We start from the raw sequence: 24,255 nt of genomic DNA, 5'->3' as shown, positions 1-24,255 counted from the left end.
AAACATATGTATGTCTAATGTTCGATTTAAAAAAAAAATATATATATATATATATGGGTGCTCTCTTTTTCAAAAAATATATACAGAGATGCAATATCATGGTCAGGGGCAGATGCAGCTAAGGCCCATAGCCTACCCTCAAATTTTGAGAAAAAATTATCATATATGCTTCTAAATACCCAAATCTTAAATTAAATTCACTTGTTTAGATTTATTTAATAACTATATATATGTATGGTTAATTTAATAATTATTGATTGATACATGCACACTCATACATGATAGAAGATTTCCGCTCAATGAAAAATCATCTAGCACAATTTAAACGATTCTTATTCCCAATCATTGTTCAATATATAGATTTTGATGTGTAATTTAATGACTACATAAATATTTACTTAATGTAATAACTACGTAGATATTTGTTCATCTCCAGTCACTTTTCAGTAAATGTTCTAAAAAAATTTCGGAGACGTTGCCCCCGAACCCTGGTCAACCTTCAGCTTTCTTCTTATAAATTCCTACATCCCAACTAACTAAGCCGACCCTAAATTCATTTTCTAAATCCGCCCCTAATCATGGTGACACATGTAGCTTAGTACCTAAACATTCGAATATTGGGGGATCGAATTTAAACGTGTCAAACATGTCTAATATTTCAGTAACTAAAAGTTGCACCGTAGAACTACATATATGGATTTGGATGGTGATTTTATTGGAAGTGATGTAATCAATGGGGTTCCGAAAATGCAATGTAGTTGGTAGAGCTGCTTGATTCAACCACACAGGCAGGCAGGCATATATACATTGTAATCAAATTGGAATTATCTCCCATTTTGACTACTTTCTTTCTTCTTCTTTTTTTTTACTGATACTAGGCCAGTTGGCCTCATTCAATATGAATCGATTCTTTTAGCAATTAACCGGCCCACTGAACTCCAACGAGACGAAGGGGTGTGTGGATGTTGGTGAGACACCCTAATTGCCAGCTGGCTGTCGGAGAGAGGTCCCCAGATCAGATCCCCCAAAACCCCCGTGCCGCACGTGACTCTCCCCCGCTTAAATATTAAAAAACCTTCCTTCATTTTCTTTTTCTTGCTTGCTTGCTTTCATCTACCTTTAACCATAATTAATTAATTTCGATCCAAAAATTGAATCCATCTCCCTCTCTCACTTTAGGTACTATTACATATTCGGTTTTTATTTTCTCTCTCTTTCTCTCTGCAGTCTGCACTCGCTCTTTCTGACCTTGTCTCTTTCTCACTCTTTCTCGCTCGCATATGTTTGTTTTGATTTCTTCAATGGAGACCTGCTTCGAGATTCAAATGCTGTTGAATTGAAGGATTTGCTGCACTTTTGGATATTTGGATCTGCTGGTGGTGAGCCCTCTGATTTGTCTCGTTGCGATTGTTTATTTCAATTCTTGTCTTTCTTGATTCCAATTTTAGGTGCTTTTTTGGTTTCTTGTTTTGCTTCCCTGTTTCTTTGACTGTTGTTGGATTGGATCATTAGTCTTTGATATGCGGATTGGTTTGGCGTTGGATCTTTAGGTTAATTAACCATTTATTAGTAAAACGCAACTGCCGAATTTTCAAGTTTAATGACTGTTTTATTAGTGTGATTTAGGAATGCTTTATTCAGGAGATTTTGAGCTTCCAACGTTTTGGATTTCGTACCTGAACACCGGAATTCGATCCCAATTTGCTTTCCCTGGATTTTACTGATTTGAATGCAACTATCATTGGGAACCGAATTGCCTTGATAAGTAATAAAATAAACGTGACGAGATATTATAATGAAGTGTCTAGTGAATCATAATTTGTTGCAAGTATTTTAGGAGACAATTTAGTTATTTGGGTTTAGTTGCTATACCATCTCGGTAAGAGTAAGTTGCGTTAGGAGAAAATCTTTTGAACATTTATGTTATTCTTGTGCTGTGTTCGAAAATGGCTACCCTATGAAATCACTAGTTAACTTGCCTTTGATTCATTTACTTGCTGCTTCTGAGTTCTGACCAATTTAAGTATTTAGAAGAAACTACGGAAGATCTGAAGGACCTTCGGAAGTGGCATAGAGTATAACAAACAATTACGTAGTTAGTGCCTCGCTGAAAACATTCTACCATGTCAATGTTCTTGTGTTGACAAGCAGAAGTAATTTATTTTCATTTTCTTTATTAAGGAACCAGAGGAAGAGGAACTGAAAAATCTGGAGAAAACTGTTATGTTCTATTTTGTTCCTATCTCAACTTATACAATTGTTTCCTCAGCATCATCTCTTTCACTAAAGGTTTCCGAGTAGGCAGGAAAATGAGATTTGCCTTGTGAACATCAGACTTTGTCAAAATTTAGTCAACTTAATTGTGTAATTTTAAGAGCAGAAGTCCAGTGTATCTACTCTTCATATTGTTTATTTATTGAACTTCCTTATGTATTTAGTTTTTTGCATTGTTGCTTCTTTTTAGAAGGAATCTTGTGCTTCCATAATGGTCTGTCTCTGGTATTGGTAAATGAAGTTTAACCTCTTATTTTGGTAATTGTAGGTTAGATGACCTCCAGCCAAAAGAAGTTGGGCCACAAGGAGTTAGCGGTACAAAAATTTTTGTTGTCTAAGAACTACGTAGACGCTGAAAATGATTTTTGTGGGTTAAGAAGTAGTGGAAAATGGTTTCAGATTTGAAATATTCGACATGGAGGGGACAAGAGATGATGCAGGACCTGCCGAGCAAGGCCCTTCTAATTCTACATGGTGGCCTTCAGATTTTATGGAGAAATTTGGGTCTGTTTCATTCGGTTCTCAAGAAGAGAGTTTGAGTAATAGAGAATCACCTAGAAATTCTGAAGAAGATGGGAGTTTATCACGGGCAGCATCACAAGTACTTTGGAGCACAGGAATCCTTTCTGAGCCTATTCCCAATGGTTTCTATTCTGTCATTCCGGTAAGATTTGTTTGTTAAATATTTTAAATTGGTGTATATTCTTGTTATAATTGATGGCTTGCTGCAAGATTTATGCCAATCTAATTATTGCTGGATTTGTAGCACTCTGAGGGTTATATGACTGATTCCTTCCCCATTTGTAATTAAGCGTGCCTTCTAACTTGTCATCTGGTGCTGTTTGGTTGGATTCCACTTAGAAAGCAATAATTTTCTTCTTGTTATGATTTGATTGACAGTTTTTGTGATTGTGCACAGGATAAACGGCTCAAGGAACATTTTGATAGTATTCCTACTTTAGATGAGCTTTATGCATTGGGAGAAGGTTTCAAGGCTGATATCATTCTCGTAGATGCCAAGCGGGATAAAAAGCTATCTATGCTTAAGCAATTGATTGTGACACTGGTGAAAGGATTGAACTCAAATCCTGCTGCAGTGATAAAAAAGATTGCTGGATTGGTGAGAATCCTTGTATGACATTTTCTTTGTTCTTTATCTATATTTTATCGTCTTCTAATTGCGATTACTTGATTCACATTGGTGATGTGACTCCTAGAAAATCCTTTCCTTTTTGCCTGGGGATGGATATCTAATGGGCTTGTTTGTACATATTGTACATTTCCATACTTGTCTATGGAAGCAGGCTGACAAAACTGTTGATTCAATACTTTCAACTTTCAAGGCATGGGTTTCTATCTCATACAGCATATTCTATATGCCATCTAATGGGGTTGGTTTCCTTGTGTACTATTATTGTATTAGTAGTAGGTTGGAAGTTGTGCCAATAAGTTTCTATTTTGCAAGTGTTAAATTCGCGATTGCTCCAGGGTGGAACCAAACCCTTGATCTTGGAATTTACAAGTGATTCTGAAACCCTTCCCTTAACATTCTTACCTTAAAATCTCACTCCCGAAATAGGACTTTGCAGAAGATGAAACCAAAAAACAGGATGCTACTGCACTGTTTCTTAAACACTATCAAAATCAAATGTAATCCTTTCTCACCACAAACACCACATCTGAAGAATAGGTGGCAGTCTAACATTGCTCTACCTTAAGCCCACGCCTTAACACAACCGCACTCTACTACAGAAATTACGGTTTGTCTTACCTTTTGGATTTGAAAACAAGAAAAAACCATGCAACAACAGTCTTTGATAACTGTATATTGAAGCCATTGCATCTCTCTGCATTCATTTAGTGCTTAAACAATGAATATTAATTGCTTTCTTCATACTTCATTTAACATCCAAAATATAAGAAATGTTTTTTCCCCTCGACTTTATAATACCTCTTCTTTTTTTCACAAAATATCTACTTGGATATTGATTCTTGCTACTCTTAAAACAGGTGGCCGATTTTTACAAACGGCCAAATTCGGAAAGTCCAGCAAAAGCTGCACTAGAGGAAACCTCCCACATATTTGAGAATCGGGCTGTCCAGCTACTGGGCCAAATAAGACATGGATCATGCCGTTCTCGAGCGATCTTGTTCAAAGTTTTAGCTGATACTGTGGGGCTTGAAAGTAGGCTCATGGTGGTAGGCTTCTTCACTTGACAGCTTGAAAATGTTATTTATGTTTTCTTTTCCTATGGATGACAACATTATCTGGATCAAAAGAAGATGGTTCAATGTACTTTTTTTTTTGTTGCTCATCATGTATTTTATTTGAATGGCTTTGCTTTTTTTTTTCCTTTCTGCCTTAGGGTTTGCCAAGTGACGGAAATGTTGAGTGCCCAGACTCATATAAACATCTGTCTGTGATTGTTGTACTGAATTCTATGGAATTGCTGGTTGATCTTATGAAGTTTCCTGGTCAGTTGCTACCTCGAACAACCAAATCAATCTTTATGACCCATGTTTCAGCTGCAGGGGAGAGCGATTCTGCAGAAAATGACTCTTGTGACTCACCATTGGAGCCAAACAGTCCTCTGTACGGATTTTCTGAGAGATTGGATCCCGACAGGTTAGCTAATGGTGTTAGAAACATGTTAAAAGTTCAAACTGCTTGTATCGGTCACTTTTTAAACTTTTTTAATGTGATGTCTCTAGGTAAGAGATTTGTTATTTCCTTCAGTTTGTTTCTGTTCTTTTTCTTTGGTCCCTGCCCTGGTCCCTTTTGGTGTTATCGGACTTTCAATTATTTTATTAATGTCATTTATCTTCTCCTTGTCTGTTTGGCCACAGTGCGGAGAAAGATGAGAGTCAACAGTTACATAGGAAGCTAGAAGCTTCTTCAAATGTATCAGGCCTTTCACTGCGAAATATGATGTTACGATCGAACTCCTCTGTCGACAGGAAATTAAGGTAACACTTATCTTCATAAACTTTTTGTTACGGTGCCTTTTGGGGAAAAGTGCTTTCTCTTCATGAACTTGTAACTAGTTTTCATTTTATTTCACTAGTCTATCACATAGTGAACCAAATATTGCGAATACATTCTGGCGACGTGGCAGAAGAAAAGTTATTGCAGAACAACGGACTGCTAGTTCGAGGTTCCTCTTAATCCTTATTTTTGGTTTTGGATCAACATTTTTACTGAAATTACATCATATTATGTTACAAGTTTAAGTTTTCCTATTATTGATGGGAACTTTTACATCTTTGTCGCATTTTCCATGTTATGTTTCAAGTTACTAAAATTTTAAATTTTCCATACCGAGTTTTTTTCTTTTCCAAAGAAAGTTCTCTATCCGTCTATCAGAAGAAAGAAACATGGCCTATAATGTTAATTCTGTGTTCTTTAACCTTGCACCCCCTTAGTTGTTAGCGAAAATGTTTCTGTTGCATCGCTATTGATGAGTTAAGCGTGTTGGATATGTAAGTGGTATATTATCTACGAGCTTCAATGAGTCTATCTAAGAACTTGGAGTTTGCTGTCCATGTTCTGTTCAAGAAGAAACAGTCTGAAAAATGCCAAAAGTCATAGTCTTGAAAATCATTCACAAATCATTGTAAATACTTTCTCTGATGCTTTAGATACTGGTTGCTCTTTCATTGCTTTATCTACTCCATGAAATATCACTGATCAGGCTACTAGCATTGCAAAACTAGGAATTCAGCATGTTAATCTCAGGTTAGTTTATAGTTTACCATTTTTTTAATGATGGACAATGAATTTTTTTTATGAAGATGTGCCATGTTGCATATTAATGTCATACCAGACAATCTCCAGCTGGGTTTTGGGGGTGTAGGAGGTGGTTTACATGCTAGATAATGTAATATATCTAGGGAAGGAAATAGATGTTCAAAATGCATTTCTTGTTATCTCAAATTTCTTAGGTTGTAAGCTTAAAAGTATTTGTTGTATACCAATATCGCGACACTATTTGTTTGATTTGCTTCTTTGAATGCTCACAATTGTTTTGAATTGTGTTTTATATTCTGACTGATGCCTTAGATCTTGTGTGCTTTGCCTTTTATATTTATGCAATTTTTTAGATTTTTATCATTATTGCTTTTGCTTTTCTACAGCCCAGAGCATCCTTCATTCCGAGCACGTGGTCGGTCCATGCTTAGTGGGGATAGGAACTCAATGAGAGATTTTGGCGAAGATGTAGCTACATCAAGGTTCTTACCTCTTTAACCTTGCTACTGTCTGATTTTATATAATTGTAATGAGCGTTTACTTTCTTTCAAGTTTCAACATATTAATACCGGCAACAACCGTCTGTAGTTGGTTCATTAAATAGTTTGGATAATTCATTTCTGACTTGGATTTCATGGATAAATGTTGGTTTTGATGATAGACTGATTTGATGTGCTATCTCTCAAACCTTTTGCAATCTTAAACATGATGAAGTTGATTGACGGATTAAATTTAGTAAAACTTCCTGGGAATCATGATCATCTTGTTGATGATTCCAAATGATATCTTATGGTGATGTTTTCCTTCCTGTCTGTGAAACATCTGAATTTGAATCTTATTGAGACGCACAGCCATTCAGTATTGACGCAGGGAGGATCTATGTTACCTAATTTAGATGGAAAATTTGAGTAGAAAAGCCGCATGAGGTTAGGGCCGTTAGGCAAATATTTAAACTTTGGATATCAATATGTTGTATTGGATTAACCCCAAATGGCATGTTTGCTAGTGAGTATGTGATAATTTTTGGTTTCGACTGATTTTAAATTCCCGATGTATGAACTATTCGGAAAATTGCTTTACAGAGTCCCTTTAAATAGAACCTTTAACCCAGTTTCTTGATGTTATAAATGCCTAGCAAGGAAAGAAAAAACTGAACACTGCAAAAATACAAATAATTTTCGAGTTCATGACATCTGGCTCATCAGATAATCTTTTTAATCTGTTTCATTTTTCTAGTGGAATAGAGGATATTTGTAGTTACTCCAATCCTCTGATATATTACTTATGCTACTCTATCTTGATCGGGGGATTCCTGCTCGCTCAATGGAGCTATGTGGAATGATCTCCTCAATCTTTGTGCCACCCACATTCGAGACCACTCTTGTGATCTAATTTCTGTTTAAATAGACCACAGTAATTGGCTTTCTGACTTTATAAGTTATGTGCCCCTTTTGACATCTAATGATTCTTACATAAAATGAAATTTCGGAAGCTTCCTGAGGGTTCATGATGATTAAAAAAAATTTGGACTTTGTGAAACGATGCCACTGAATATTTGATATTGAAACCACCTTCACTGTGGTCTAGTAGTAAAATGACCATTCTTAGGGTTTAGGATATATGGAATACCTTCTGCCTATAGTAGCTATAAATTATATGCAGTGCGTAATCAGAGAAGCGTCTTCTATTTTGGCAATTACTTGGAGACTTGAACTGACATAGCTCAAGTTGATTTTAACTAAATTTCTATTTACTTGACGTTTGTCTTGCACATGAGCTATAATTTCTTACCTTGAGATTTTAGATGATGTCTTTGGTCTTGCAATTGTTTGCCGAGCCTAATGTGCTGTACTTTGACAGCGCTAATAATATAATCTTTATTGTTTAGGATACTGTTTTATTGTCATTGTGCGTGTATTCATGAGTGTTCTCATGTCAATTGCATCAGTCGTGGTTGGCTCTATGACATGGATTTTGAATAAATGTGGTGTTCGTTTTAGCTTTGATTGCTGATGGCTGTATGTAGCTGACTTTAATCTAGTAATTGTGTTTGTCTCTTCAAAAAGAAGAACTCCCATCCATAAATTGTGTTTGGTCAATATAATATTTTCTAAAAAAATATGTACAGTTCTTTTTATTTGTTTAGTTTTTAATTTTCTTTATAGTTGCAGGTCAGATGGTGCATCAACATTGGATGCTCGTAGAATAAGAAGAAGAAGCATAAGCATTACACCGGAGATTGGTGATGATATCGTAAGGTTGAATCTTGTTTCATTATGTATTGTAATGGCATTTCATTAATGTTTAATGCTCGACTAATGTTACAATTTTACGCATATCTTGTCATTTAAGCTACAGTTATTTTCCTTGAGTAATTATGTTTTAGAGAACGATTTTTGGTGAAAAATGCTGATGATGGAAATAACTTAATTGGCATGAAAAATGCTGGCAGACTGGTGGAAAAATGTTAGCTACCAAAATAACCCATACTCAGTAAACACCAGATGCTTGCAAACAATGCTTGAAACATGGAACACCTCCAATTTTACCCAACAATGTTTTGGAGTGGATGGGCTCAGACTTGGTTTTTCGCATGAAAACTGCCTACAAAACCACTATTGTCGCTCTAATCTCACTTTTAATGAATTAATGGACCGAATAGTCATACATGTGCTTTTCTTGTTTATTTTGTAGTTTTTTCCTCCCTTATTTCTTCTTCATTTTGTTTCTTTATATTGTTTTTGCTATTTTTTGGTGGGAGAAAGGGAGAGGGAGAAAAAGTGAAAATTTGAGCATTTTGGACTTTGGGGATATATATTTGTTTTGGAGCGGATGGGCTGAGACTTGGGTTTTGGCATGAAAACTGCCTACAAAACTATTATGTATGCAATTTGGAATCTGGGACCTGTCCGTTCCTTTTCTTGGAGGATTCAAGACTTAATGTCTACTTGATTTCTCTTGCCTTGTCCCTCCGGGCTGTAGTTTATGATGGATCAACTGGCCTTCATTCTGACATCTGCTCTTTGTACTACTAGACTGGGTTATAACTTGTTTGAATCGTGCACTGATGACTTCTCTAAGCCTGTCCTATCTAGATCTTGAAAAAAACCAGTGCGGATTAGATTTTGAATTATCATTTGTTCTTGTAGTGCTTGTACTATCCTGGCCATAAATATGCTAATCCTATTTCCAGTTAGTATTTTTGGCAGAACGTTTAGTGAAGTGTGTTTGGATCTGATAAATTTTGAACTTGGGTGCAAATAATTGTTCCTATGTGCACAATAATTCTGAGTATCATCAACTCTTACAGGGCTGTGCGGGCAATGAATGAAACATTGAAGCAAAACCGTCTTTTGAAGAAAAGGGGAGAGAATAGTTCTTTCAATCAATCTTCAAATGACAGGAATATTGGTTCAGATCTTCACAAAAGTGTATGCTTCTTCTCTTGTGGATTTGACGGTGTTTTTACTTGATTATTAGTTCTGGTCTGGATATACAGTTGATTCATTGAGCATGTTTGGCCAAGTATAGCATTTGTGAATCATAATACTTTATATTTGCCTTGATGCATGTCTTTTCTACTGTATTTGACATATTTCAAGGGAGCAGTTGTGTTGTGTCCCAATATTGAAATATAAACAAAGGGATGCATTTCGATTTTCTTGTGACATAGACTTTTTCCTTCTTTTGTTAAAGAGCTTTTTGTAATTTTCTGATAATTGTTTGATTTTATTTTAACCTGTTTTGTCATTGGTTTTGAATATGATTGCATTGATGGCCAAGCTAGGCAGCTTGTGCTCTTGGCTTGACTGATCTGGTGGATATGGTTTCCTCTTCAGTACAGTGGATGAACAAATTTCCACAAATACCTAGCTAGTCCTTTTTATGCAATGAAATGAAACTTGGATTTGGATATGAATACAGCATTGCAGCTATGCAACCTGAGTATGCAAAATCAAAATCCAAGCTGTCAAAATAGTTTGGAAGGACCACTATATGATGCAATTATACAAGTCTGGGGCTTTCGAGTTCCAGCGTGCCCTAGACCCTAGTAGAATAGTTTTACTCTTCATCTGCCAAGTTTAAGTATTGTAGACCAATGAGAGTTGGGATTGGATAATGAAACTCCTCAGGACACTACTGCCCAATTGTGACTGATTTTTTTCCAAGCGACACAAACTGTTAGATTTTTTATGTATTCATGTTTCTGAGTTTTTGTAGAATTGCTCATACTTGTGTGACATGAAACTATACCTCAATACTTTTTTATGTTCCGCATATTTGGCTCACAAAATTTCGCCCTTTTGAAGTTAAAAATTTATTGCCACTCTAAAGACATGGTTTTCTGTGACTGGTGTTGTTTTTAACTGGAGAGTTTTCTAATGATATAAATCATGAATGTTTCGCCTCATGTATAAAGTCCTTTTGTGGGGTGCTAAACAGCTACTACGACCAAGGCTTTTTTCCTGTTAAATTAAAGTGTTAAGTTCATTTGCAAAATCCATCTTCCTTGCATTATTTGCAATTATTAATTTTTGCTGCATTAATTCAGGTATCAAATCTCCATCTTGACGGTCACGATGAAATATCTGGTGGAAGATCTGCTTCATATAGTCATTCTAGGGACCAAATAAACTCTCAAAAAGCAGTCTCTTTGCCCTCATCTCCACATGAATATAGGAGTCAAACTCTTGAGAGAACTGATCCTTCAGACTATGCAGTAAACAATGAGTTGGTCTCAACATGGAATAAAGTTCTTGAGTCTCCTATGTTCCATAATCAGCCTTTGTTACCATTCAAAGAGTGGGATATTGAATTCTCTGAATTAACTGTTGGGACTCGTGTCGGGATTGGTAAGCACATCGTTATGATTCGCTCTATAATTGTAACCATCAAAATACATTCACCTTTCTTTTATATCCTTCTACTGAAGGTATAGGCAGTGTGTTTCTTATTTCACAGAATTTTTGTTTTCCACATTCTTGTTGATTGAATAGCCTCCTATTTGCAAATTGCATATTAGCATAATGGATGCGACCATGGAGCGCTACTTCAAAATTCTTGTCGGGAGTTTTTTTTTTCCTATAGCTTCTTCTTTAGAGCTCTTTTGTTTCTTTCTTTGCAGAGTACAGTATAGTTCTTATTACTACAAAAGAACAAAAGTGAACAAGAGAGAAATTTGAAATTGAATACTGCTCCTTCATTCTAATTGTTGGTTCACTTCCTGTTTCACTGTTATCAGCTGTTGTATTGCACCCCTATATATGACATATTCATCAATGTGTAAATTTAACCTCTAAACTTCTTGCTGCCATGAGAAACCTGTCGCTGATCATGATTGGTTTGCATGTTCAAGAATAATGTTTTACTCTGGTGTCAGTTTTGATTCAGACTATGGGGATTCACAGCATTAGTCGTACTGAAGAATATGGTGTTTTTGTAGACACCAGGCTTTGTCCAAATGACTCCTATAGAAAGATCAGTTGTTTTGGATTCTTTTGTTTCCTCCACTGACATTTGTTCAATGATAAATTCTAAGAACCCTGGAAGAATGCCCAACCTCTAACATTAAAGAATGTGAAGGTTTGACATCGAACTTAATGGATGCAACTTTTGATGCTTGTCCAGAAATTCAAGAATCAAGACCACACATTATGCGTTCTTCTTCTGGATGTCGCTTCAGCTTACAAATGCTGCAGTTGCTGCTTTATTGAGCTTTGCAAAGCAATGGGCATCCCTTTTGTTTTAAAGATATTTTTTCTGATTTATTTTATCTTCAAATTTGCATTTTCAAGTTTGTTTGTTTTATCGGTTATTCTCATGTGCTTGAAATTCATGAAATATTAGTTCCATTTGTTGCCTCTCTCTTCTTTCTAATGCTTAGATAGTGCTTTAAGTTAAGGTCCATGCTTATTTCAAGCCTTTTAAACCTTTGTTGAGTTGAGATATGTTTAATACCTTTTGCATCTAGGGTTCTTTGGAGAAGTTTTCCGTGGTGTCTGGAATGGAACAGAGGTCGCAATTAAGGTCTTCCTCGAGCAAGATCTGACGGCTGAAAACATGGAAGACTTCTGCAATGAGATATCCATTCTTAGGTATCTTGTTGTTTATTTGATTATCTTCTTAACTCTATGTTCTTGATCATTTTGCTGACTTAGTTTATATTGTGTTTTGTATGGCTATGTGTTCCATCAAAGCCGTCTTCGACATCCTAATGGTACTTCCCTTCACCTGCTACCTCCCTCTTAATTTTTTTTTTTGTAATATTTTACGTCCAATGTTGATGCAGAGTAGAAAAGTATTCTGTCAAACCATACTTTTTATTTGAGCTTCTCGAGTTCTCTCTCTCGTAAATTATGTAGCTATTGGGACTCAGTTTGGCTGGGATTGTTAGGAAATGAGCAGAATAGAAACTGATGGTGTAGCTATCAAATCATTTGAATTTCTTGGCTGTTAGTACATTGACCATTATTGGTTCTTGCAGTTATATTGTTTTTGGGTGCATGCACAAAGCCTCCACGCTTGTCAATGGTTACTGAATATATGGAAATGGGATCATTGTATTATTTGATCCATTTGAGTGGCCAGAAGAAGAAGCTTAGTTGGCGGAGGAGACTAAAGATGTTGCGTGATATATGCAGGTGTGTTTGATCTCTTAACTCGAGGATTTTTTTTATCACTTGGGTGGGAGTTTGGGAGGAGGGAAGGTGAACTTTGGGATCTACATTCTACTGTAATCCACACTTGCACCTGAAATGAGTAATTAGTACTTTTGGATGTTGAGACCGTCCTTCATTTGTTTTATTCAGATTTTCACTTCATCTCCTTGTTTAGGTTGCTTTGTGGTTCATATGTTCAAATGTGAATGGCATTATCGGGTAACTGAGATATACCCCTGTATTCTAGTTCGGACAGCCCCCCTTGTTGCCTGAAAAAGGTGCCAAAGATGGAGCAAAGCTAGATAAAGGAGGTTTGATATTATTGGTGAGGTGCTAAAGATGAAAGGATGTTTGAACATAGAGTAAATATAAGCCACTTGATCGTTGGGTTTTTTTTGACATATTGTTAGCAAATAGCTCATACCTATCAATCATAAGGTTGGCTCCAGTTCATCTCCATGATTTCATTGAAAATGACAACTACCAATAGGTGGTGGAACGAAAGGGACTTTGGTTATACTTTCTTTTTCCTGTGAGATATGAGCAAGATTATCAATTGTTTACTGGATAATAGTGGATGGCATAGCAATTGGTCTGAAGGTTAGAGATTGATGATATGCATACTTGTTATAACTAGACTCAAATGGTAGTCTTTATATTCACTTTTCAGTAATTGTTTGTACAAGTTTATTTTTGATCTCTTTGTAAGAAGATTTGAAACTGTTCGCTTATTGAAAGATATTTTTCTGGTGAGAAAGGGGGTTGATGTGCATGCATCGGATGAAGATAGTCCATCGTGACCTGAAAAGTGCAAACTGTCTTGTGAATAAGCATTGGACTGTCAAGATCTGCGATTTTGGGCTCTCCAGAATAATGACAGAGACACCCATAAGAGACTCTTCTTCTGCAGGAACTCCTGAGTGGATGGCTCCAGAACTTATTCGTAATGAACCCTTCAATGAAAAGTGTGATATTTTTAGCCTTGGGGTGATCATTTGGGAGCTATGCACTTTGAATAGACCCTGGGAAGGTGTACCACCAGAGAGGGTACGCTGACTGCATCTCCCCCTTCTCCAACTCTTTTTGCTGTGTCAATACTGAATGGTCCCTTGGGCTCAGTACAATTTCTCCTGTTCTGTAAATATTTAGTTACATTTTTTTGCTTGCATTTCAGGTGGTTTATGCTGTTGCCAACGAGGGATCACGTTTGGAGATTCCTGAAGGTCCCCTAGGCAGGCTAATTTCAGGTATCATCGCAAAAGATTAGGAATGAACTTTCAAAGATCTTTATTGCGATGTGTATGTCAGGCCTGAAATAACATTTTGTAATGCTTTAATTGCAGATTGTTGGGCAGAATCGCATGAACGGCCAAGCTGCGAGGAGATACTCTCTCGCTTGCTCGACTGCGAGTATTCTCTCTGCTAATATTCTGCTTCTTTTGTATAGTGAAAAAAATGGTAGAGGTGTCGCGATGTATTCTCGGCTTGTTATGTTGTGAACAGTCCATGAATTTTTTTCTGGGCACTGCATAAACGTAGAGTGGTTCGGAGTTCCAGTTTTTGATGAAACTATTCCATTTTTGTGCAATGAAAAAGAAATGTTGTGTAATTCTTGTCAATGGGAACGAAAACATCTATATTCTTTTTCCTTGATGGAATTTGCATATGCATATGATCTTAGCACTGGAAACCTGACTACCCTCGTCTCTACTCATGTCGATGGATACCGGGAATGGTTGAGGCCCAAGTGAATTGCTTCTTGATTCTGCATGTCCAACTGTGGCCCATGAACTAAATTACAAATAAATTTTTTATTGGATAGGTCCATTGTTCATTGGACCTATTGGGCTGGACTTCTCCCTAGTGGCCAGTTTTCATTTTTTAAGATTTTTATTTTGCCTCCAATTATCTATGTGTTTATCTTCTTTCGTACCAATCAATTTGGTTTTTATTAGAGAAGCTGTTTATTATCATCAACATTTGTATGTCAAGTGGACTGAATTTTCTCAATTATTTACAAACCAATCATAAAAGGAAGAAAAAAACATTGGTAGTTTGATAGATTTATGTATGTATTAAAGTTTTATATTATATTTTTGAAAAAGAAAACGGAGCCCGTATTGACTATTGGATCCTCGCCAAACCGTTTATAAGAACACAGGCAAAAAACCCGAGAGCCTCACCGTCGACGATTTTTGTACATGCACACCTCACGCCACCGCTTCCAACTCGCATTCCTATTCGCAAGTCGCAACCCAAACACGCCAACCCTTACCGACACTTCTATCAGCGACTGAGAGCCTACCATTTCAGCGCCGCTACCGATAATGGGTCCAGTCTACGGAGCTCTTCCGCTCCGGGAGGACTTGTGGAGTGAGGACGCCACACACACGCTCATCGAGGCATGGGGAGAACGTTATATCGCCGTAAACCGCGGCAACCTTCGTCAGAACCAGTGGCAGGAGATCGCCGACGCCGTTAACAATTACGTTAGCAGTTGCCGCAGTCGCAAAGTCATCGTCACCACGAAAGAGACGCCTCGTACGGACGTCCAGTGCAAGAACCGCATCGATACCCTCAAGAAGAAGTACAAGACGGAGAAGGCTAGGGTTCTTGACTCCAACGGAGCGTATATCAGCCAATGGCCTTTCTTCGAGAGCCTCGACGATCTCCTTCGGACTAGTTTCCAGGCCAATTCAACGCCGTCAACCGACCGGAGCCCGTTGCGGGCGGCGTGGTCATTTTCTCCGGTTCCTGTCGGCCCAAGGTCGGCGACTAAGAAACGGACGGCTCCGACGAAAATTCCGGCGGGCTGTGCTGACGATGGCTCGCTCTTCCTCCGGAATTTCTCAACGTTCAGTGCCTTCGCGTCGGCGGCGATCGAGGCGGAAGGTTCGGATGGGTGGAGGTCGAGGACAGGAAGTCGGAGAAAGGAGAAGACGCTAGGCACAGGTAATTGCAAGAAAGATGGGTACGGGGAGCTTGCAGAAGCCATAGAGAAGCTTGGCGACATGTACGAGAGAGTAGAGAGAGAGAAGCAGAGACAGATGATAGAGTTGGAGAAGCACAGGATGCTGTTTGCTAAGGAACTGGAGGTCCATAGAATGCAGCTTTTTGTGGACGCCCAGGTTCAGTTTCAGAAGATTAAGCGACATAAACGAGACAACGGAGTCGGTGAGAGTCTCTTCCATGACCAAATTTTGATCCTCTCTAACTTCATTTCGGATTATCTGCCTTCGTTGTCTCTTTGAATTTGTTGGTGATTTCACAGATAGATAGACTTTGGTTTCTCAAGTGTTCTGCATATGTGATATTATCTGGATGGATTGGCTTGGTATTAGTGGAGGAGGGCTCATATTTTCCTGCCTTTTGTTATTATATAATTTGAGGATAAAGGGATTCTTTTAATTGTAAATACATGAATATGCATGCAAACAGGACCCATTTGTTTCTAAGGGAATGTAAATGTCTATGATCTTTGCATTTGAATGTACTACTTTTGCTTATTCTTTCGATTATATGTTGCCTGTGAGATGGTAAAAATGCGACACAGCCTTCTAATTTCATAATTTTGATAGAGGTGCTTCTTAGAGGAAGAATGTAGCTACATTTCTTCACTTTGATCAACATATAACTTGTTAAACAGTCACTTGCTGTTTTTTGTTCCTGTAGACTTGTCGGGTGGCACCTTTCTCATATGCTGTTGGTGTATATTATACCCCTGTTCTTTTTAAATGAAATGGCCCATTTTCTACTTTTTATGGTGTATCCCCAATTATTTGGTTTTATTCTGTCTTTCCTTTCATTCTTTCCTTTTGGTTGTTATGATTTTCACTAGCCCATTTTCTACTTGGAGTTGGGGGCCTTCTTAAATTTTGAATGGGGGAACGTTCTTGAGTAGGCCTAAATTGTTTCTGTAGGGTTTTGTGGATATTTTAGACAGTCAGAATGTGTAGATCATTCCATTCGTTGATAGGCTGCAAATTGATATCACGCATCAGGGCCTGGCTGTTGAGACCATAGCCTTGTAGATGCTTGATCCTTTTGTGAATTTTAATTATTTTCCTTTGATAAGCCACACTGGCCTTTTTTTTCCCTGCTTTGAATTAGTTTCAGAGTGCTTGTCATCTGATTCCTTAATATGAATATTTTTGTTTTTTTTTTTGTCCCAGTACAATTTGCAGTAGAACAAGATGTAATGTCCCTAACTTTGTGGAGCTGTCATATTGGGCACTTCATCTCTTTGCTGATTATCAAATTTGATTTCATAATGTAGAAGAAAATTTTTCGTGGTTTTTTTATGAACTCTACCTCTCTCCTCTGGTATGGAATAATTCTGGAAGTTTTCCTGTAGTTGATAACTTATGCCTTTTTTTTGTTGACTAGTTTAATGTATTTTAGCTTTGGAAACATGTGCAGATGCTATGTTCTTTTCAAGTTACATTTACTCAATAGCCTTATCCATGTTATAGAGAACATTTTAGAGCTGTGAATTATGTTATTCTTGTGGTCGAGACTATAAATGGCAATATTGTGAATGGGGGTTAAGTTAGTTTGGTTTCTGTTTATTTTCAGCAAGGGTGGTCATTTTTCAAGTCGTTTAGATGACAAAGGCCATTCTCGAATACCAAGAAGTGGATCTGTAGCCTATACTATGTCAAATATGTTGTTACTCAAGAATTGCCCATACTGTCAGCATAGGTGGGTCAAACTTGTTTCTATCGAGTGGCAATATGAAAGGCAAGAAATGAAGCATTCATCCGTGACTGGGTTAAACACTGAGAGGCAGAGTGATTTTTATGTTCTGGGATTACTTTATTTACTCTTCTTTTTCCCTTACTGAGAGATGCCAATGGCAAAGGCCTTTCAATAAAGTGAAAATGAAGCCCTAGGTTTTGGAAAATGGCAAAAATGGAATCATGTGGCTGAGATGAGGCAGTTCATGAAATGAGAAAAGCTCATTATGGACATGCTCATGGAATGTTTATAAGTTCATTGAGACATCAGTAAACTAGTTGATATCATACTGATAAAAGACTCTTTAATTGTTTTGAAGTGTATGGTAATGATTTGTTTCTTGTTTCTTCGAAGCCTAATTGATGATTGTATTAATGATAATGAGCATTCATATGTTTTTCAATTGAAGAGCATTCATAGGCTGTTTGTCTGTTATAGGTACAGTGACTCAAATACTCTTCTCAAGAGAAGAAAAATGTTGCATTTCAAATACAAACATGTAATTCATTTTGTTACTAGTATTCACTTCACCGTTGCATTATACATCCATTGAACCTTCAACCTTTTGATGTGAGCTCTTAAAAGTAGTCAAGCATGTGTTTGAGTATTGAGTAAATTGTTGTTCTAACCAACTATTGATATTGAAAGTTATGGCCTTTAGACACTTTTGTTTTGGGAATTCATTTGTGCTTTTGCTTTTACTCTTGGAGGACCAAATGGGATACATCAAGTTACTAGGAATCATGGTTTTGTGAGTGGTACATTTGATATGTTAATGCTTGACCTAGATGTAGAGCTTCTCATGCACAATCAACTTAATCATACTTCTGGTGTTTCATTTTGCTTTATGACATCCTCGTTCTAGTTAGCAATTCCTGACCTGAACTTTTCTCTTTTTACAGCAGAACTACTCTACCCGTGGCAAATGCTGTAGATGGCCCCTGCCAAATATCAAGTTTGGTTTTCTGAGGTATAGGACAAACTTTAGGTTCAGCTTTAGATTCCAAATAGTATATGATTACAGCTTGTTTTGGTTAAAAGTGTATATATTGGCAGGGGTTCTTCAGAAGTAATCTCCTCAGTCAAATATTTCCTTTATTGTGGGAAGGTAGTTTATATATGTACATTCCATCAAAGTGGTATGGATGATGTGGTATTTTACACTCTTTTTTTTCCTTTTTTAACATAAGTGAAGAAAAGTTTTCTTAGAATTTTTTCACTTTTTCTCTCTTTTTTCTTTTTTTAAATTTGAAAGTTGAAAGTTGAAACCAATTCTCCAATCTCCATCCTTTTGGAATGTTGGTTGTTTGATAATGGGCTCAGAAGTGGCTTGGGCCTTGCCAGTCAAGTAAGTGGCTTTTGGACCGAGCTAAATTGTCCAAATACTGGGCCTGAGCAAGTTTGAGGCCGTTTTGAAATCGGGCTGGGCTTTGGATTGCCGGATTTTAGCGCTCCTGGACTGGGACTGGATAAATGGGTTATAAACTTACAAGGTTCTGCTAGCATCAGTCATCGTAACGGTTTGCCCTCATGATTGGGGTCGAATTTGGTGTTCATTCTTTTATTATTATTATTATTAATATTTAGTTTAATTTTAATCTTTTTCGCTGGAGTTTATGCTTAAAAGATATTAAAATAATGCAAAAATGAACACTCGAGAAAAGCAACGCAAACTTTTGGAAACTCACCTCAGAAAAACCACTCTCACGTAAAGTTGCCAGAGTATGATTTTTCTCTGGATTTGAAATCATTATTGCTTATATATACCTAGCATTGGTCATAATTCACAAGAATGTCATGTAGTCTTAGTAAGATGGGGAAGGATTAAGGATTTACCATGTGTGAGATATCATATTGTTCGAGCTCGAACCCTATCGGCGTAACAGATCGTCAACAAGGATTTGGCAATCGGTATAGGCAGCATGTGAAGCCCAAATTTGATACAAGTGACAAGAATGAAAGAGGTGTTTATATATGAAGACCAAACTTCAGGGCCGGTATTGAAGCAGGTTCTTGTGCACATTGTGGTTCCCATCCTTGCGGCTGAAGAGGTCTCCCTGTGTCTCGCATTTTGACAAAAAACAATAGTCAGTTGGTGTGAAAACAAGTTACAATAATATCTTCCAAATTATTTTCTGTCACCAATCGATCGGAGATTCGGAGTCAACAAAAGCAAAACAAAATAAAAAATGTCTTACCTTTTGCGATCCATAATGAGGCATTACAAACTTTATCCCTGTGAAGAATCTCTTTTGGTAGATTAAACAGAAAGAAGAAGAAAGAGAGGATCAATGAAGGCCCAATTATAGCCAATTGTGAATAAGGAGGGAGCTATAGGGTGGGGGTCCTTGTCTAGCAAAGTTGCATAAGAGAATTCATATTGATGCTCACCAACAGACCAACAATAAACCCCCCCACTCCCCCACCTATATTTGTAGGCCAGTAATGTTAAAGAAATTGAGGTGCCTCTTTTGTTTTGTGGGGTAAACTAGAGAGTAGAGACTCTCCACTTTCACTATCAACAAAAAAGAAAGAATTATGGGTCAGGTGCCCCTCCCCAAATACACCCACCAACAGCCCTATTTTTGTGAAAACAAAAGGGAACCACTTAACCCCATTTTAAAGTGTCCCTTTTTAGCTTTCTTGGCCCTTCCTTAGTAGGTAGGATTATGACAATACACACACCAAAACCAAAACCAAAACGAAAATGCTTTAGTATCTCACTATTTTTATCCTAATTATTATCGATGTTGAGATGAACGCACATGTTTAATGTGAAATCGTGAGTCCCACAAGATTCATATGAAAATCGTAAGTGTGCATCCATCTAACTGGGATAAAAAACATTGAGATCCGTAAGATTGCTTAAACCAAAATTTATGTGTTGCTACTCATCCAAGAGTGACCTTGCTAATAATTATTTGCAAATCTAGTTCTATTTTACCTTTCTTTCTGACAAAAGAGGGGCTGTTATATATATATTATTGCAGGCAAACAATAGCAGAAAAAGAAAAGGCAACCGAAATACTATCATATTATTGCCAATAGTGATATTTAAGGTTGATGAAAAGGTTGGTGTCATTTTCATAAAGAATTCTATGCATTTTCCCCTTAATCTCTTTTTGTTGAGAATTTTATACTCTCATAAAGCAATATCCTCTATTCTTTATTTTTTTTTCTAATTTTTAAGGCTTCCATCATCATTATTTTATCATTTAATTTGTGACATATATGTATTTAGATTAAAATTCAATAACCTACTTTCCATAAATCTGATTGCTTAACTTGAATATCAGGGAAATCAGGAGTAATTGGGGGGTTTTGAATGACTTTATATTGCCGACGATCGATTCATTTTGCTTTTCAAAGGGAAACAGAACCAAAAAAAATGATTAAAAATTGTTGTTCAAGTTTTAGCCTTTGGAATTCACTATACTTGGATGTTAATATGATTAGATTCCTTTCAACACCAATCTCAATTGTCGCCCAAAGTTAGAACCTGATTTTCACTAATTAGGTTTAGAGTACCCAGTACGTAAACTATAACGTATCATACAAGCATCGCATAAAGTTGAAATTCTCAGAGACTGACGTATGATCAGTAATCACACTATGAAGATTGATAGTTTGTAAAAGACGATTATTAGACAAGTATCGCATAAAGTTGATATTCTCAGAGACTGACGTATGATTAGTAATCGCACTATGAAGATTGATAGTTTGTAAAAGACGATTATTAGACAAGTATCGCATAAAGTTGATATTCTCAGAGACTGACGTATGATTAGTAATCGCACTATGAAGATTGATAGTTTGTAAAAGACGATTATTAGAAAAATATCGCATAAAGTTGAGATTCACATAGATGTGTGATTAGTAACCGCACTATGAAGATTGATATATAGTTTGTAAAAGACGATTATTAGACTAGTATCGCATAAAGTTGAGATTCACATAGATGTGTGATTTGTAAAAGACAGTAATTTTATTTTTCTTTTTAACAATAGACAATAACCCCCAATCACTGAGAAAAAATAAAATGATAACGATGACAACGATGATGATGATGATAATGTGAGACCAATATTAAAGCTACCACTAGTGCCTTCTCTCTAGCTCTAGGGTTCGAAAAGCCCTTAAATTGATAACTTCTATCATCGGGGTGCGCCGGACCGCCGACGAATAAGAGGTACCCCCACCCCAGGCAGAGTTAGTGAGCCGTGTAATAGGCGACCATTTCGCGCGGTTCGGGGGGCACTTTAGTCCGCCGCCGGCCAAAATATATTCTTCATTGTGCATTATTTACTTGGCATATGGGATGGACACATTTTGGTGCAATCACCCTAGTGAATTTTTATTTTATTTTTTTTGTCAAACTTATGGATTTACTATTCATCTTAATTAAGTCAAACAAGTTGCGTCTCAATTATTCTTGTCCTTCTAATACAATAATCAATATATATATATACAAGAAAATTAGGAAGATTACTGGTTGTTAGCAACTAAAATTACTTAATCAAATATATATTTTTGGGGAAAACCCTCACAAAACTTTTCCACATTAGAGGCAGCAAAAGTTCTCAAATTCTCTAAAACTGGGAGAAAAAAATAAATAAAAGCATAAATCCTGGTAAAGTAAATAGTACACCTGCATGATAAAAGGCACCAAAGTGAAAAACCTAGAAAACATCAAAGGAAAAAAGAAAAGGAGAATTTTCTCAATCATGTCCTAATAGCTCCAAAAGATTACAAAAAGAAAAAAGACCAGAGAGGAGCCAGAATTTTCAACTAGTAATTGTTGCTTGAATTATAAGAACTCAATATAAAAAGAAAATTAATTATTGTTTCACATGTTAGCCAATCTTGCCGACCATATATTATTTATACCGACAATGATTCGGTAGGTTGCAATCAAACCCTAAATCAATTTTCTTAATTTTTTTTTCTTTCTGTTCCACTTATAATTAATCGCTTGAGTTTCAATCTTGATTTGATCTCGGCAAGTAAGAATGAAAGAGAGATTTTTCTTGTTTAAATAGGGTGTTAAATTAATTTAGCTAATTTGATTCTCATCATTGAAATAGTAATTAATGACAGTGCTAGAGTAAGATTAATTAATGCTAAATGTATGAATAAAAAGTGATTTTATTCCAAAATTTAAGACACAGAAACAATAATATCATGATCGTATATAATAGAGCTATATATGCTTAGCTGTGTAACTCTGGGACTAATTAGAATCCCATATAATTATGGCTTGTTGAGTACAGAATAAAAAGAAGGAGAGGACGTGGCAATAGAGTAAGATTCTGACAGAAGGAAAATATATGCATATATATATACTTATTTTGGAATTTAGCTCTCATTATAATATGCCACCTAAACAACAGAACATCTTGAATTTTTTCCGCCAACATACACAGTAAATTGCAATATTGTAGGTAGATACATGAACTTTTAGTCTATTAATTGCAGAGACAGAAAGACTAGTTCAAGTTAGAATCTGAACTCACAAGAAGATTGAAATGATAATGACATATGTCAAAGTAGTCACAGTATCATATACATATACATACATATATATATACTTGTGTGTGTGAATATTGCTAAGTATACTTGCTACCTAGGGTTTGGTCCAGTTGTCTTGCTAGTTGCTAGTATCATCTCACATGGCATGATTTGATTTGCATCAGCATGAATTGTACGGCAGTTGAAGCTGCATGTGGAGACCAAGAACCAAAATAGCATATGTGAAGACATCATTAATTTCCCAAAAAAACTCAGACAAAATGCTAGTTTCTGGCAACCCTTCTGTCATAATTGTAAGAAAGTTGGATGAAAAAGGGGAAAAAATTGATCAAAAGGGACAAGAGATTGCCAATAATACACTATTATATTGGAATCTTTCATGTACTATCAACATTTTCAATGTGGGCAAACCCTCTTGTTCATCATAAATACTCATATTTTTTCGCCAAATTGGAAAGCATACACTCTCCCAACTTGAATTTGTTAAAACAAAGTTGTTTATAACAAAGTTACAAAACACCAAATATCAAGGTCAAAAACATATGTACGTATATATTGTTGAAATCCTCAGCTTAAACACATTGAAATTATTGTTCGCTCTAGGTTACGGGTCAATACATGTTTATTCTTCATGAACCGTCGTCATTAATTGGAAAGCATATACTCTCCCAACTTAATTTTTTTTTAATACAATTACAAATATAATATACGACACACCATCAGATCAAGCCTATGAAAGTACAGGTGTCAACAGGCCCTACATAGGAGGTACAAATCAAGCCCACACAGGGATAAACTATCAAGCCCACGCAGGGGTAGAGTAAGCCCACACACCTCCTTATAAATATTCGGAGGAGGTGAGACTAGAACTCATTACCTCAATCAGGGATATGCAAAGTCATTATCACTCAACCAATGACTCAAATGATGTTCACCCTCTTTGTTTACAATATTATAGGAGGAGGAGGAGGAATTGAAGGTTGATTAATAATGGGGTTGGCACTGTTGGTTTGAAAAAAGTGGATGATCACGACGGTAAGTCTTATAGGATGTCGACGGATCTCCACTTCCTTCTTGGGGGTATCTTCATCGTGGGACCCAATGAGATGGGTCGCCTATCAACTCTTCCATCAAATTTGACGTGTACCTCAGGTTTCCTATCCCTCGATCTCAAAACTAATAATCATGGCCACTAAGAATTCAATTGGTAATGTGTGTGCACAATGAACCGACTACATTTCCTAGTTTTATTGCAATATCACATGCTAACCTAATCCCATTTTTTTATTTTGAGCCAAAAAAATCAAT

General features: G+C 36.6%; 2 protein-coding genes and 1 long non-coding RNA gene across 11 annotated transcripts; 2 read left to right on the top strand and 1 right to left on the bottom strand.

Moving 5' to 3' along the window:
* The first annotated feature begins 1,181 nt into the window (after window positions 1-1,181).
* Window positions 1,182-14,332, top strand: LOC119982842 (serine/threonine-protein kinase EDR1-like). 3 transcript variants are annotated; one of them, XM_038826419.1, is made up of 18 exons: window positions 1,197-1,379; window positions 2,543-2,589; window positions 2,674-2,938; window positions 3,194-3,394; window positions 4,285-4,473; window positions 4,641-4,900; window positions 5,122-5,241; window positions 5,340-5,429; window positions 6,409-6,504; window positions 8,188-8,280; window positions 9,333-9,453; window positions 10,575-10,875; window positions 11,994-12,117; window positions 12,220-12,239; window positions 12,507-12,663; window positions 13,440-13,728; window positions 13,856-13,928; window positions 14,025-14,332. In XM_038826419.1, the coding sequence occupies exons 3-18, from the start codon at window positions 2,690-2,692 to the stop codon at window positions 14,105-14,107; spliced, it is 2,466 nt and encodes an 821-aa protein (XP_038682347.1). In that variant the 5' UTR covers window positions 1,197-1,379; window positions 2,543-2,589; window positions 2,674-2,689; the 3' UTR covers window positions 14,108-14,332. The 3 variants fall into 3 exon arrangements, with proteins under 3 accessions (XP_038682349.1, XP_038682347.1, XP_038682348.1); XM_038826420.1 differs by having other exon boundaries at window positions 1,202-1,379; window positions 2,543-2,938; window positions 8,194-8,280; XM_038826421.1 differs by lacking the exons at window positions 13,440-13,728; window positions 13,856-13,928; window positions 14,025-14,332 and adding an exon at window positions 12,857-13,428 and having other exon boundaries at window positions 1,182-1,379; window positions 2,543-2,938.
* A 466-nt stretch (window positions 14,333-14,798) lies between these two features.
* Window positions 14,799-18,629, top strand: LOC119982010 (trihelix transcription factor ASIL1-like). Of its 6 annotated transcripts, none has more exons than XR_005464259.1 (3): window positions 14,801-15,855; window positions 17,257-17,382; window positions 18,324-18,629. XR_005464259.1 is itself a non-coding variant. In XM_038825156.1 (2 exons), exons 1-2 carry the CDS (start codon window positions 15,009-15,011, stop codon window positions 16,955-16,957), a joined length of 951 nt encoding a protein of 316 aa, XP_038681084.1. In that variant the 5' UTR covers window positions 14,799-15,008; the 3' UTR covers window positions 16,958-17,193. The 6 variants fall into 6 exon arrangements, 4 of the variants coding, with proteins under 4 accessions (XP_038681084.1, XP_038681088.1, XP_038681086.1 ...); XR_005464258.1 differs by having other exon boundaries at window positions 18,321-18,629; XM_038825156.1 differs by lacking the exons at window positions 17,257-17,382; window positions 18,324-18,629 and adding an exon at window positions 16,854-17,193 and having other exon boundaries at window positions 14,799-15,855.
* Window positions 18,630-19,078: 449 nt separating this feature from the next.
* LOC119981704 lies at window positions 19,079-19,809 on the bottom strand. Of its 2 annotated transcripts, none has more exons than XR_005464226.1 (2): window positions 19,617-19,809; window positions 19,079-19,481 (listed from the first exon to the last, which is right to left on the bottom strand). It is a non-coding gene; the product is annotated as an uncharacterized LOC119981704 (long non-coding RNA). The 2 variants fall into 2 exon arrangements; XR_005464227.1 differs by having other exon boundaries at window positions 19,079-19,475.
* Window positions 19,810-24,255: the final 4,446 nt, after the last annotated feature.

This window comes from Tripterygium wilfordii, chromosome 17, assembly GCF_013401445.1.
Source record: "Tripterygium wilfordii isolate XIE 37 chromosome 17, ASM1340144v1, whole genome shotgun sequence".
In the NCBI taxonomy this organism is placed as follows: domain Eukaryota; kingdom Viridiplantae; phylum Streptophyta; class Magnoliopsida; order Celastrales; family Celastraceae; genus Tripterygium; species Tripterygium wilfordii.
Note: the sequence above shows the minus strand (reverse complement) of the source record. Positions and strands in the feature narration are given on the sequence as shown.